At 40.4% G+C, this 16,025-nt stretch overlaps 1 protein-coding gene across 2 annotated transcripts in view; it reads right to left on the bottom strand.

Annotated features, from left to right (window-relative positions):
* Window positions 1–16,025, bottom strand: part of PALM2AKAP2 (PALM2 and AKAP2 fusion) — a 281,930-nt gene that overhangs the window by 129,901 nt on the left and 136,004 nt on the right. Inside the window, exon 8 of one of the 2 annotated variants that reach the window (XM_071579901.1) lies at window positions 11,548–12,252. The exons of the other annotated variant lie outside the window; for it this stretch is intronic. Coding sequence (XP_071436002.1) covers window positions 11,548–12,252 — 705 coding nt within the window. The remainder of the gene's footprint in view (window positions 1–11,547; window positions 12,253–16,025) is intronic. 2 annotated transcript variants of the gene reach the window in all.

Genomic DNA, 16,025 nt, shown 5'->3' with positions numbered 1-16,025 from the left:
CCAGATGTCAGCCCCATTCTCAGTATGCAACTGCATGTGGTATGGTTCATCACTTTACCCCATCTCATCCAGAAATTAACCATAAGCAATATAAAATTGCCTAAGTTGGTCAACAGAAGAAAGCATCCACCTTTGTTTATGAACCCGTATTTCTGAAGCAATAAAGATGCTGCTATAACTTACCACAGCATATTAAGAAAAAGTATCTTATAATGCAACAAAAACTGAGCAGCACAACAATCTGTTTAAAAAATTGTCAGGGTTAAGTAATCCCATTTGCTTTAAAATGAATTGTATATGTACTACACTCCAGTGAAATATGATGATCACGTCTTGATGGTACTGAGCAGTATCCTTCCTTTAAAGCGATAGGATGCTCACAAACCACAATGACATGATGTCTAGAGGTAACCACACCAGCTAAAGAGCAGTACAGTCATTTTAGCATGGGGTTATGCTCAAATGAATAGATAATCTCTTTCTCAGCAGGGCTGATAAGCTCAACCAATTCCCTCTGCCCTCAGAAGCTACCATATTGCTGCCAGTGCTGGAGCAGACTCATCTATAGCCGCAGGAAAACTGTAGCCAGCGATGCATTACATACAATGGAAATACTCATAAAGGAAGCTGAACCGATTTGTCATGTCTGAGAAAGAGACCCATTTTTGCATGCCTCCTTTTTTGCCTTCACCTAGTCTTCTCCCTTTCTTTTCCCACATACGAGCAACTGAATGTGTTACAGTTACCTCCTTTTTTTCCTAAACCATGGCAAACCAATCATTCCCAGTAAATCCATGACTGCTGTGAATGGCTGTGTTTGACTGCCACATAGTATACTTTTTCCTGATTTGGCAGTACTGCTACAAGCAGAACCACTTCAAAAACTGTAGCAGTAAGAAGACATTTTGTGGTGCTGTGTACGCAGAGCACACTCCACTCCACATTCCTGTAATCGTGTGACAGACACCAGCAGATGCATCACCACAGCCGCACAAGGCAGGGTAGTGGTAATTATCCTAAATTACAGATGTAAAACATACGAAAAAACTTGGGCTCAGGACCAGCACTTCCCATCTAAATCAAGGGGATGATGTCTCTACATACCTTCGTAGATCTGCAGATGAGGGACTTTTTGAGAAGCCACGCTGAACTGCACAGAGCAGCAGCAGTTTGGGTTATATTTTGGGAAGTTCCCTCCTCCAAGTCTGATACAGCAAACTATTTCTACATAACTATCTCCTTCCTTGTCTCATCTGAGAAGATGATCTCTGTCAACTAGACACTTATGAAAATAAAGCAGGTAGTTTTTCTGTCTCAGGTAGATGTGCCACAGGCTGTGGTTTTGCAAGCTCCCCTTGAGACCAGCCTGTGTTCCCTCCATGAGCAGTTACAGAGGATTCATATGTGACTGTGCACAGTGCAATGGACGTCTAAGCAGTGCTCCAAAGAACTGCAAATGGAGGTCTTGGGACAGCAAAAATTGCTATTAATTTCTTTACTCCTTTTTATTATTCATTCCTACAGTTAGCTTTAAAGATTTCCTCATATTACCTTGAAAATATCATACTGTCAAGTAGGAATTGTTACAGAGTTATATGAGTTTTGAGGCATCAAGGGCAGGTTGGAAGGGTGTTGCAGGAAAGTAAGGGGCTGTCTGAAAATAAGCTATTCAATTCCTCAACAAATTACTGAAACACCTTGAGTACTGAACTTCAAGAGTACAGCACCTGTCTTCCTTCTGTTACCAGAGGGATAGAGAACTATTAAAATAAATGAAAAAGAATAAAAACCTGAGAAGGATGGCCTCCTGCATGCTGAATATACCCTCACTCTGTTAAATCATGACCTCCATAGAACCAGTCTAGAAGAGTTTCAGGGGAGTGCCATGCTTCTAAGCATTTATTAAAAAAAAAACAACCCAACCAACAAATAAATAAAAAACAACTTTTTTTTCCCCTTAGCAGTTTTTAAAGGGGAAATGCACGGAAATACTTTGTTTCCGAAACTTTAGTAATAGAAGCAATGATATAAAAATTGTCCAGTCTGTTTTTGGTGTTTACTTGGATGACTCAGAATTGGATGACAAGAATTATGAGCCAAAAATCTTCTCATGGCTATGGAATAAAATGAGATGGAATGAAAATAAGTATGTCACAGGCCACGATATGCACCAACAGATAGAATATGTACCTGATGTGTCCAAATGTCCATCCTCTAAGTTTGTTGCACATGATAATGCACTTGTCAATTCATAGTCTTCACACAGACACTACCGCTAACTCAAGTTCTGTCCTTTTGCCATGTTAACACACATTCTGAATTCGGAAGGTATTTGCAAAACCAAAGAAATTAAGTATTTATGATCACTTCTCTCAACTGAATTCTAGTCCTTTGAAGACCAAAACATACCAGTTCTCCAGGGATTCACAGACTCTTCTTGGACAGACAAAATTGATTTTATGTTACTCGAACTCAAATAGGAAAGAAAGCAGCTTGAAGCCTCACCTACTGCAAACCTTTTAGATGTAAATTATAAAGCAGCAAAGCAGGGTCATCCTGTGATGCTAAAAAGTACCATATTGCAAAGGCCTGCTTGTGTACATATACATTTTAACTGTATGGCTTGTGTGTGAAAGGAGCAGATGGCAGGTATTTATGTAGCGATGGGCAATCTGTGGCAAGTTTCTTAAATGGCTGAATATAAGCTGAACTTTTAAATTTCTGAGTAGGAGGCTTATGATGCCTGGTTATGTTATCCAAACTATCATTGTTCTAAGCTCAGATAAACATAGCACCTTGGGGAAAAATAAAAACTACATGAGAGTTTTGTTCTTTGATTTCCCCCCACTTCCGCCACCCCAAGTCAGACTGTGGCAAACATCTTCCAGTCCAGATATAGAGAGGACACTGTGGTAAGCCCTGAAAGAAAATTGCATACTCTTTACTTTGGCAATTCTTACATTTTTTAGTGATTATTTCCAGGGAATTATATATATGCTGCATAGAATAGTTCCCTCAGGCAGGAATTAAGTTGACTCAGAACATACTGTCTTGTTGACCAAACTCAATCTTTTCTCTTTTGCAAATATGAAAATATACCATGTAATCTTAGAGCAACAAGGGTCCACAATATGCTTGGCAAAGTGTCACATGAGAGAGAAAGGAAAAAGAGAAATGAGAAAGTAACAGTTAATATATATTAAGGATCACATAAAAACTACAGTTGCAGGGCACAGCAGTTGAGGAAGGGAAAAAAAACCCAACCTAATTGTGGAGTTAGTATTTTAATTCTTTTAGTGAGAGAGGCAGCTCCAGTGCAGTATGTCTTTTAGATAACACAGTATCTTGAAGAGTGGTAGTTAGAGAGAAACAGTAAAAAGACACAGAAGTAGGCGCAGTGAAAAGGCAGATTTATTTACTAGTAACATTGTACAGAGAAAAAAAAAAGAGAGAAGCCACAGTTACAGCATGGCTGTTGCTGGCAGTGTTCTTGGTTTTTTATTTTGGTTTTTTTGTACTCATTTTTTAGTCTGAAGGAAAAAAACATAACCGTCAAAAAAGTACACTTCAGGTTACAAAGTACAGCAGCTATCCCCAGCAATTCTAATCCAGTGTTAGCACAGCAGTTTTCCCCCAACAAAATGGGATTTTATTTACATTAGCTCACAAAGAAAGTGGGAGACTAAAGCTTAAAAAAAATCTCAACCACAATCTACATTCACCATAAAAGCTGCATTTTACACAACATTTTCTTGCACCCCTATAAAGAGTCGTGCTTCGTCTATAAAGTGAATGTAGTTGGGAGGGGCAGAAAACCTTCAGAAATATGTTCTTTGCCTTCGTCCTGACCTGCTCTTGCCTGGCTACCTTTGCTGCAGTCAGTTTCAGTGGTGACTGAAGAGCAAAAACTTTCAAATGGATTTATTTCCTGTATCTGCCCCTAAGCAGTTCCTACATTCATACTTGCAAAATAACAGGGACAATATTTGAGACCACCATCAATAAAGCACCTTAATAATAGATAAGGGCTGATCTTCACACATCCTCAAGGCTATCCCTAACCTGCACAGTGCTAAGTATGTGTTACACTTCAAGTGTGTGCTTAAGGTTAGTGGAGCTTAAGTGCCACGTTCAACTGGGACTTTATATGATTGCACAAAACCTTCTCAATTTTTGCGTTTGCCACTTTCTGACTGACATATTATCTTGGAGGGATACCAGTAGATTCTTGGAAGATAATTTTACTGAAAATGCCATTGCATGCTGGATCAGTCTATGGGGAAGTTCACACCTTCTCCTGGTTCCTTTGCCCTGCCCATAGCAACCTGACATATGGGGGAGTGGCTTGCCTTTGCTCTGTACAAACTGCCTTCTGAACGCTGATATTTTATGTACCAGCATGTATCTAGCTCATATGAGTTTGAGGCTTAGTGTGTTCCCAAAGGAATACTAAGAGAGACAACAGTTTTACTTAAAAAGAGAGATTTTAATGGATCTCACTCTGTGTTTGGGCAACCCAAAGGATGCCAGATGAATAGATAGGGAGAATTTTCTTTTAATATCAAATACAACCCAAGAATTTAGGAAAATGCAGGAAAATGTCCAAATGCTGAGGACAGGATACCATCATTTCTTGAGACTCATGTCAGCAGGCATAAGGTGAGTTTTTTAACTCCAGTCTCTCCCCTGCTTTTTTCTTCCCCCTCTTTTTTCTAGAAGCCTACACAAGGGGAAGCAGAGGGACAAGGGAAAAAAGGTAATTTGAATAATAGTGTCCAGAATGAAAGCACGTACAGAGACAGGGGACAGGCAGAGTTTGGAGCAGAGGTGTGCAGAGGGAAAAACTTGGGAAATAAAATTTACACTGTCTCTTTCATGTTTGCGTGCAGGTATGAAGTTCTCCCCTACCATCTCCAGTCAGCAGGGTTTACAGAGTTCCTGAAGAGTGTTTGTCTCCTTTCAAACACAGTCAGCAAGGAGACCATGCTCTAAAACCCTCCCTGCAGAAAAGTGCACCAGTTTCACAACATCATTTAAAAATCTATCTAATTAAACTAATGAGAAGACACAGTTAAAGCAGCATAAGCCTTGTCTGCAGCATATCACTTAAAGACCAGACCCTATACACATTTGCGTATGTGCTTAAATTTCACTTGTCTGGGTCATCCCATTAAATTAGAAAGGGCTACTTGGGGGCTTGATTTTATGGTCATGGGCAAGTCTTTATGTCTTAAAGACCTGCTGAATAGATATGCAAGGTCTAAATTTTGGTACCAGTCACTAATATACCAATGCAAGTTAAAAATGTACAAATATACCCAAACTGGTGAACTTGAATTAGTTAGCTAATTCTGAAAAATTAATAAAGCTTTTTTTCAGTTTCAGAAGCATATAAATTCTTAAAAGAACCCCCTAAATCCACCTTGGAGAAGAATTTGGGAAACAATTGCAGGGAAGTTTTGCAATACAATAGCAGTAAACCCTCACAAAATAAGAGAAGCTTTTGCAAACTGGAGGAATGGGCTCAGAATTTTTCCCAAGTTTGCCCTTAAGAAAAGTGTCCTATTCTTAACCCACTGAACAGTCTAAGTGGAACCACCACCAGAAAAAAACCTATAGATTTTGCAAGGCTTTTTGAACTCATGAAGAAAAAGGCTCAGTTTTAGAACTATTAAATTTTAAATACAAGTGCAACATTTTTAAGAACTTCATGCACCCTTGTCACTATTTACAAGATAAGTTGTTATATTATAAGTTTATATTACAAGTTAGATTTATATTCTCTTTGGACTAGGTGTCAATCCATTTATATTCTATACTGAATAAATTCAGCCATTTTATACAACTTACTCTTTTACATACAAAAGTTACAGCCTATATTTTTTTGGATATTGTCATAGTTCACAACTATTAAGCTCAGAACTAAAGTTTACTCTTGCTGCCCAGAAGGCTCATGAAACACAATCTGAGCAAATCCTAAACTTTCCAACAGACAGCAAGAACAGGTTGAAACTTAGTGAGATTAGGAAAAAAATAAAGAATCCGTATCTCGGCCTGTGACAAAATCGTCTACTTTGTCCAAATTATTTTGTTCAACTCTTACCAGGGCATAATCTCTTTCACATTGAAATCTAATGTTGGGTAAAGTATGACAAACTGAAAATTCCCCTATTCAGCTATACCTCTCTGCTGAAAGACAGCTATTGCCTACCATGTTGGTTTTCTAGGTAAAGAAATTTGTCTAGCTATAGAAAGCATAGGTCCACCTTTTTTGTATAACATATTTACTTATTTAGCTGTGTTCATAGCAGGTATATTGGATTCTACTTTTTAAACTTGACTTTTTCAAAAAGTGTTGTGATCCTTCTTCCTGGAGAAAATTGTGGTCAGGTCTACAAAAGATCCCAAGAAGCTGGGCATTGTCATAAATGTATGAAAAAGTTGAAAGGCTCAATATCATGGGAAGGATGATATTCCAAAACTCAATACCCATTTAAGGTCTGTATCTCATTACAAAAATATTTATTCCTTAAAAAAATACACAAATGTAAAATACTACACTTTCTATTATATCCCCGCTTACTTTCCAAGTATGCCATTTGGATGTTTGACTAAGTTAAAAGCTAGAACACTTTTTATTTCTCTAGCAATTCTGTATGCTATCCTTCTGCTCAGATTAGTTTGTGGTATCTTGATAATTTTAGATGTGAAGAATCAGTAGTGAACTTGGGTACAGTGGCAATGGACTAATATTTTAGCTGTCAGGGAAGTCTCACTAAATGTTTGCTCATCACTGCTGTGGTAGCAGTGCTGACTCAGAAGCTGATCCTACTGGATGCTAAGCACCATTTTGTTTTGTGTTTTCTTGGAAGTTGCAATGCTCAGAGTTAGCCTCTAAGATTACACCAGCTAGGGCAAAATCAGCAGCGCATAAAATCTGTATGGGTACATAAGGAATACCCAAACTATACCTTGTGTCATCATACATGCCCTGATCTTGCAGATGCCTATGCATGTTCTTCTGTGAGTAGTCCTGTTGACTGAAACAGGTCTATACGCAACACAATTAGGCATGCGCATTTTTGTTTGCAGGACTGAAGTCTCGTATTGCACCAGTAGAGGCACACTTCATGGAGAAGGGCTTACGCACACTTCTCTTACTGGGGATTGAAAGACAATGTTGTGTTTATACAGCTTTGGAATACAGCCTGCATTTTTTTGGAAACAAAAAAAAAGGAAATAAAAGCTATGATAAGAAGAAGGAAACCCAAGAGTGCTAAGGCAAACTGTCAAATGGCACATCATACTTACTTTGTCATTCATTTAGATAACATCACAAAGGCAGACCAGAGGAGTTCTGTAAACATATACCATACAGTACATCAGCCACAGGAAATTAAAAAAGAAAGCAATCCTGTAATTCTTTTCTTTCTGTATTGATATTCTAGTAATTGAAAGAGCCACTAATCATAATGCTGTGGTTTTTGATTTGTGTTTTTCTTCTGTTTAAAAAAAAAAGAATCGAAGTAAAATGCAGTGGTTTGCAAAAGTAATGGTCCCTGAATACAAAAAAGGGACAGCATGGAAAGTGGGTTTATAGAAACTTAGAAAATACAAAATATAAAAAAGTTTCATAGGTTACTTTTTTCCCAGTCTAGGAAAAAATACACTGAAAAGAGGGGTTTTTTCTTTGTTTTTCTTAGAAAAGTTAAGGCGAGCAGTTTGTTGTGGCAAAATGCTATCACTGAACCAGTTTATGAGTCTACATTTTTGTATCCCCTCATGCTGAAAATGTATGTGTGATGGCATAAGTTAAACAAACAGAGATTTTGCTTAAAATAATACAAAAGAACCCATCCCATAATGATCCTTAAAAATAAAATCTCTTTCTGCTTGGCCATAGAGCAGACCTCTTCCTTTGTGCCTGATCGTTCATGAATTTCCACAGGCAGTTTCCTATCCAAGGGTGAGGGGAAAACCAACCCTTCAAAGACCAAAGCAGCCCTGGAAGAACAGTTTACATTAATCAGCCTGGTCTAACACATCTGAATTCCCCTGTAACTTGGCTGCAGACTAATGGCTAGAAGGACCAAGCCACTGTCCAGGCATGGCTGCTGCCCTTGTGGAGGAGGATGATTGGAGTAAGCGTGTTTCAGATAAGGCCCTGTGATTTCAGACCCATTTGTTTCTATTTCATGTTTTTCCAGACCTCAGATGTGGAACTGCCTTTGACCTCTAAAGACAAACCGTATGCAGACTTCTAGCTTTTCTGGATCTACTGGGGCCTGTTAGTCATGGAGTTAATGTGAACACACAAAAAAAGACTGGCCTTTCTAGGCACTCAATGATAGCTACAATTACTGAGCAGTAGGTGTTTGAGAGGTTTAAGGTTTAAGGCTTGTGCTCTATTTCTAACCACTAAAGGGCCACTTCTGGGCACTTATTTGCTACCATCTTCTCACCATGTTGTGCCTCAGATGGTTCAGTGGTCTCAAACACGTTCTGGTCCCAGTGTCAGCAAGCATCTCCCAAAGCTGGCCACTAAGGAAGTCATCCCCAAAATGCTGTCACTGCTGAACCAGAAGGTCATCTGACGGGAGAGCACATGGCTGAAGAGATGCAGGGACAGAATGAGTTAAGGTAATATAACACCCCAAATTTCTCAAGCATAAAGCTTTGAGAAAAAAATGTCCATATGGGTAGAGGAGCTGCAGGGGGAAAAAGATCAGGCTGTGAAGACACCATGAGGCCAGGGTAGCTGTGAGGGTGGCATCACACCCAGAGAGGAAAGGTTGGTGAGCAACGAGATAACTGGTCAGGCCAGAAGGAGATGGCTGGGAGATTTTTTTCTGGATATTACTGGTGAGGTAAGAAGGCCCAAGAGAGAGAGAACTATTGCAAAGCATGCCCAGCTCCCATGTCATTCACAGGTAGATGCAAGCCAGAAGGGGCTTCACCCTTTGTGTTGCAGCGCTTTGGGGTCCTAAGCATGCCTGGGGACAGCCTCATCTGGCCACACTGGGCTTGGAAACTTAGGGTCTTGTTTTAAGAAATGTTGAGATGTGTAAGGTTTAGCGTATCTGGGAAAAAAAAAAAAGAAAAAATAGAACACTGCCCCCCCAAAAACCCCCCCCAAACCTCAAAAACACCACAGCCCAACAACAACAACAACAAAAAAAATCCCCGAAACACAAGCTGCTAGTTTCTAACAAACAGCCACCAGACCTATTGTTGCAATGAGGGACTCTGTGGCCCTTACCCTCTTTGACAAAACTTAATCACCTAAGCCTGAGTCAAAGGATGAGCTTCTCTGGGTGAGTTTGGTCCTTCTCCCATCCAAAAGTCCCTAGGGTAGGCAAGGGGAGCATGTGGAAGTATATTAATTTTTGCCTCTCCAGCAGAGTGGAGGTCAGCAAAATTTCTGCAGGTGTCATAGAGGCAAGGCTGTCTTTTACTACTCTTGCTTTTTTTACTGCTTGCTTTTGGTTTTTTTTGTCTGATAGTCACCTGGGCAGTGGTGAGAAGTTTCATTGACCGGCTACATACTGATGGCCAAGTGACTCAACACGGGAGCAACCTTTTGCATTTTTTGCTTGTGTAGGTTTTCAGTTTGCCTCATACTACTACCACTGTGAACAGGTGTCTTTTTTTACTGGCACAGAAAGAAAAGAGTACAGAGCAAGAACTGTGCTTAATCAGATGCTCTGAACTAACAATTAGTGCAGTAAAAGCACCATCTAAGAAAGAACAAAAATATCATAGGAACCACCTCAGACTGAAAGGAGGCTATTTGTTCTTTTCTCTTTTTTTAAATTTTTTTTCTGTTTTTTTTTTCCATTGCTGTGACTGATTTTTAAAGTCTGATAGTTTCAAAGACATTTCAATATAATCTTCAGTATTTCTTCACACTATCAGAAAATAGAAAACCCGATTTTTAATCTCACTTGTGTAGTTATAATTCCAGACTAACTCCACTAGAGTGAGTGAAGCTACACTTAAGCAAAACTGGTGTGAGACAAGAATCAGGTTCATAGTATGTCTCCATGAAAAAGCTGGCTGCTTTCTCCATTAGAAGAATCAAAGAGCAATAAACAAAGAAACATCTACTGATTTTGAATGCCTTCACCTTTTTACATTTTCATCTTGAGTTGTTTTTAAGAGGCCTGATTTTCAGAGATCAGATGAAGAAAAATATTCTGGAAATAAGGCCTCCATGAAGTGCCCCACATTAGAAAATGAAGCATCAAAACCCAGCAGCAGTTTTTGAAAATGTTAGTCTTGCAGCTCTTGGATCCTCTCCCAGAACAGCTGCTCTGACAAAACTCCAGTGGGCTTCCACAGGAGTTTTACCTCAACAAGTGGGGCAGGATCAGACCCATTGCCTGTCATTATGTAGGAGCACTGAAGGTACACGCTGTGAGAAATTGTACTTCCCTAAGAATTGCAAAATAAATCTCCGGCCCTGCCCCCATTCCCAGCATGGAGAATTTTGTCACTGAATACAGTAGGAACAGGGTCAAGATGTGAGAGAATTTCATTTATATTCCAGGGAAATAGAAAACAGTATCTCTCATCTACTGGAGTTCATCAGGAAAACATCATGTATAAAAACTGGCAGAGTCACTGAAAGGCAAGTAATTAGATCAGTGACTCCATTTCTGTTGGTGTGACAGCTGCATCTTTTTCATGTCAAGTTAATTTCAACTGTAATTTTGGGAGATGAAGTGCATAAACAATACTGTAATCTGGAAGATTTATGTAAGGCAAAATCATCCTTCATACATTTACTAGAAAGAATGATTAAGGTCCACTTCTGGTATCACCGATAAGCAGAAATGGCTGATGGGTTTTTCTGATATCGCAAAGTAAACTGGAAATTTACTATAACAAAAAAGTATGCAAATTTTTTGGGAAAGACTTGTCTGAGTTTTAGCAAATTAAAATAGTAAAATTATGAGCCTTCCCCCAAGAAATAAAAAATCTGATCTATAAAATAATGCTTAAATGTGATTTTTCTTAAAAAAGAGAAGTAACATTTTTTTAAGGCTTTCATATCTGGTGGCTGTGAAACTCAGACTCCCACCAAATTCTAGGAATCTGATCAAGCCTGCCAGGTATTCAAAGAAAAAATGTAAAAAGTGTTTTCATTATATATATAAAATATATATATAAAAATCAAATAAATAAGAAAACATATGTTCCACTTCCCATTTATCTCTCACTCTGTAATAGTAAGGAAAAACAAACCCCAGCAATAACAAAAACAACAACAACAACAACAAAAGTAGCAGAAAATCCCCAACCCCTCCCCAAACTTCAAATACTATGTCTGATGGGAAAATAACCAGGCATTCCTCTTCATGAAGAACTAGAAAGCAAAGCAACCCAACTGCAAGGCAATGGAGGCATTCACTTCCAGTTCACAGTATTGCAGTGAGTAGTACAGTGAGGTCTAGGTAAGTGACGGAGCAGAAGCTGCCTGGAGCAGGGAAGGAGGAGGTGTTCACATGACAATACAGCATTGACAGCGCTTTTTCTTTTGTGTACCTGGGGCATCTTCCAAGGGCAGGCTCTCTTCCTTCCCCTCAGGAGAGGAGGGCTCTGTTGTGTCCGACAAGGGCCTGCCAGAGACCAGCTCAGCGGCATTCCCATCCATGGTGGAAATGTCTGTCACTGTCTTCTCCCGCAACGACTTCTCGTCGTCTTCATCAATCAGCACAAGCTCTGCCTTGATGGTCTCATCATAGCCTAGCACTTTCTTCGTCTCCTCTTCATCATCAATGTTCTGGTAGCCCATAAATATCATTGTCACTGGCTGGTCTGCACTGGACTCCAGGGCTTCACCACAGCAGGGTTTGTCTTGGAGCTGAGGGTTCACAGCATGTCCTTTGCTGGATTTGTGTACCATTTCCAGCTTTGCCTCCTTGAAGAGCATTTGCTCCTTCATATGGCTAAACTTTCCATCGGCTACCATATTTCTGTCTGACACAGTCATTGTTTCATGCCCTCCTTTTACACTTGATTGTCCAGCTTTTTGCGTAAGTTCATCTACGTCCTTTGAGCTTAATTTATGTACTCCATTTTCTACCACTGTGCCACCAGAGTGAACCTCAGAGACTACCTTGGAACCATCATCATAGACTTTGAATCCTCTTTGATGTGCCTCATCTGGGCCAACAGGTGAAGCAGAGACAATCTTGGTCTCTCCTGTTTGTTTGTCTTTCTCCACATTAATTTCCATGGTGCACAAAGCTTGAATGAAAACAAGAGAGGAAGTGCATGTTACAACAAAAAAAGCCAGTGAATGGTTAATTGCCAAACAGACAAAGAAAACTATGGTGCCCCTTTTTCCTACCTCCTGCTTCTAAAGGGCTAAGCATCTACATTAGAGGTGGGACGCAACACTGTGGAAGGAGACAGTTATTACACTATCTCTTTTTATGGCTTTTTATGCAGGTGGAGGCCAGGCATACATGCGGCAAACAGGACCTGCTCTTCCAGCTCATGTCACACGGAGCCATCTCTGATCAATCAGGAGCACCAAGAGGTTAGGTGTAATTTAGGCAAAGGGAGGTGACAGCATGCAGGTTGCCCTCCAACTTTCCCTTCTGAACTTGTCTTAAAGTTCAGAGAGAACCTCTCTACTTTCTCCTCCTTCTCTGCCTTCAACCTGCCAGTTAGTTGGTAACATGTTTTGTTTGCTGCAAGTAACACCCAGACTGCTTTAATTATCAGTGCTTAACTCTTCCATCTGTAGCATTCTAAACATTTTAGAGAGGTGAAGAAACATTGTTTATGCCTATTCTACAGGTGGGAAAACAAAACCACACAAGAATGAGATAATTTCTCCCATAGGAGTGTGGCAGGGCAGCTTTCTCAGCTTCCACACCAAGACATTGACAGTGACTTCTGCTTCCAGGTTAAGAGAATGCACAAAATGGCCAAGAAGTGCTTCCTTGTTCATGTGAATTAGGCATTAAGCATCATTGCCAAAGATGAACAAAAAAGTAACAATGAACTGATTTTCAAAAAGTCATGAAACAACAAGTAAAAACTTGTGTGAGGGATGTTGCTTTAGAATAGTAAAGGTTTTCTAGCAGTTAAGGATGCAGTAATGAGATGAAAATTGTAGACCACACAGAAAGAATAGACAAGCAGTTTACACTGCTCCAACACCCATTCTGAGACACAATGACATCTCACCAGACAGCTTTTCAAAGAAAAATGTGCAAAGATCTCTCAGATTTTCCAGAAGGGTTCATTTGTTGAAGCATTCCTTGTATGCATACGGAAACATTTTGGCTCCTACAAAGACACCCACAGACACTTAATTATAAATTACCACAGGCAGCGACAAGTGTTTGTGAAACTTACAGTGATCATTTCCATCAATGAACCAACATGGTATAATCATCATTTGTCTTACCTGGGGACACCACAAACTGGCATGTTTACTTTTTTTCTGATTTATTTTGAAATGAGCATAAAATATCCTTGCCCCAAGAACCAATGAAGCTTGGCATTTTTGTATTTTAAAAAATAATTAATAAAAAAATTACTGCTGCTTTAATATATTTCCTCAGTCTTTCTGTTTACACACAGTAGAATTATTTTTCTGTATCCTTAAAGCAATAGGAAATTTACCATGATGTGCATCATGACGCCGCCTGTAGTCAGAAAATTAACGTGTTTTTGAGTGGGTGCATGCCATTCCCTGTGAGGTGGTTTCCTCTGTCACCCAGGAGCATAGTCTGGTAGGCAGCCCAGCCAAATGCAGGGAGGTCTGGCTATCTATTTGCTGTGTACATCTGCTCAGACCCCATCCAGCCCTGACCTCACTGGTGAGGTAAAGTGCAACACCACACAAACACCTGCATGGAGCTGGAGGACAGAAGTGCTGGTGGGTGAAGGAGCATTGTTGCCTTTGAGAGCTGTCACGAACCTGAGCACAGGATGCCCATTTTTGCAATGAAGTAGGGCTAACAGATTTTTATGTTCTTCCTGTGCTGGAGTTTTCATGTCTGGCCATCCCACAGAAACCTGAGCAGCCAGGAGAAGGCTATGGTGTTGAGAGCTGAGTTCTGTACTAAGATGTGCTGCAAGGCACTGTGAGACAGTCAGCATGGATGGAAACAAGGTAGATTAATGCTGTAAATAAGGAAAAAACTGTCACCCCAGGGCTGGTAGCAATTAAACCACCAGGCAATTTCTTTGAAAAGCTGTGGCAGACTGCACCATCGTGCAGCTGAGAGAGCAGCTGACATGGATCATTTGCTCCAGACTGTCCCAGCCCAGGAACTGGTGTGCAAGTGCCTTTTAGATCTCATCTAAGAGCCTCTGCTCTGAAGCCATTAATGCACCTTATAGACATAATGAAACAAAAAGATGCAGGTACCACCAGAGCTGCTCAGGCAGATAGTGTTCAATAACTTTCAACATTACAAAGGTAAAAATAGGGGTTGGCTAGTCTATGGTGAAGATGCTAAAACTGACAGGTTTCCGAGTGGCAACCAGTTGAGCTGAAGAAAAGCTGAACCACGAGGCAGCAGCAGCACATTCAGAAAATCAACTCTGATGCACCTGTTTCTAATTTATCCTGAGCACCACAATCCTACAGAGAGGGTACCACCAGCCCACTACCTGCTACCTTCCTGGTGAGAAGCAGTATACTGAACTCCCCTGAACCTCCTGTGTTTCTCCTCTTCTTTGAAAAATAAACATGTTATCTAGGGCATGGCTTTTCAATACTGATGATTTTTCCGTGAAATAGTTGATTGTCATGTATTTTCAGGGCAGAAGAGGGTGCAATCTGCCAGGCCCTCCCTTGTTTTGATGCATAAAATTAGCTCAGTATTGTATATTAAAAGAAGACTTGTACAATGGACATGAATTCAGAAGCAGATACCAAAAATCTGACAGTTACATTGCAGGGACCTGACCATATTTGAGTTTATGAGCTCAAGCCAAGACAATGATCTTGAGGAGTGTGAGCCTGGCAAGGAGAAAAGTCAAGACGCTGAACTTTGCAAGAGTGAACTTTCAGCTGTTTTAGGAATTGCTGAATGAGATCCCCTGGGAAACTATTGTTAAGGACAGAGGGGCTCACCAAAACTGGCAGCATTTTAAGACTACTTTTCTTAGGCAACAACAGCTCTCTATTCCAGCGTGTGAAAATCAAACAAGACAGGCTGGAAACCAACACGGCTATGCAAAGATCTGCTCCTCAAAATGAGTAAAAAAGCAAGGTCTACCAGTGGAAGCAGAGACAGGTGTCCTGGGGTGAGTACAGGGAGACAGTCTGAATGTGTGGGGATGGGGTCAGAAACGCCAAGGAAAAACTATAACAGGATTTGGTAAAGGATGTGATGAATAACAAGAAAGGATTCTGTAAGTACATAGGTCAGAAAAGAAAGGCCCAGGAGAGTGTATGCCCCCTGAAAAACAAGAAAGGTGAACTGGTGGTGACTGATATGGAGAAGGCTGAGGTACTTATAGAGTTCTTTGCCTTCACTGGCAGACAAGCTTCCCCCTTCTCCCAAGTCCCTTATCCTCTGGGTGGGTGTGAAGGGAGTGAAGTCCCTCTTACTGTGAGAAGCAAGTGTGGGATAACTTGATGAAGCTGAATAGCCGCAAGTCTATGGGACCTGATAAGATGCATTCCAACCCAGGCCATTTTATGATTCTATGTTGTTGCCAAGCAACAAAAGTCATGACAGTGAGGCAAAATCCCTGGTGACTGAAAAAAGGGAAACATTGTTCACATCTTTTAAAAGGGTAGAAAGAAAGAACTGGGGAACTACAGACCAGTGAACTTTACCTCTGTACCTGGGAAGATGACAGAGCAGATCCTCCCAGAAGGTCTGCTAAGGCACATGAAAGATAAGGGGGTGATCTGAGCCAGCATGGCTTTACTAAGGGCAAATTAAGCCTGACTAATTTGGGAGCCTTCTATGGTGGAGTGATGGGAATGGTTGCCAAGGGAAGACTGACAGATGTCATCTATCTAGACTTCTGTAAGGCCTACA

This window comes from Pithys albifrons, chromosome Z, assembly GCF_047495875.1.
Source record: "Pithys albifrons albifrons isolate INPA30051 chromosome Z, PitAlb_v1, whole genome shotgun sequence".
In the NCBI taxonomy this organism is placed as follows: Eukaryota; Metazoa; Chordata; class Aves; order Passeriformes; family Thamnophilidae; genus Pithys; species Pithys albifrons.
Note: the sequence above shows the minus strand (reverse complement) of the source record. Positions and strands in the feature narration are given on the sequence as shown.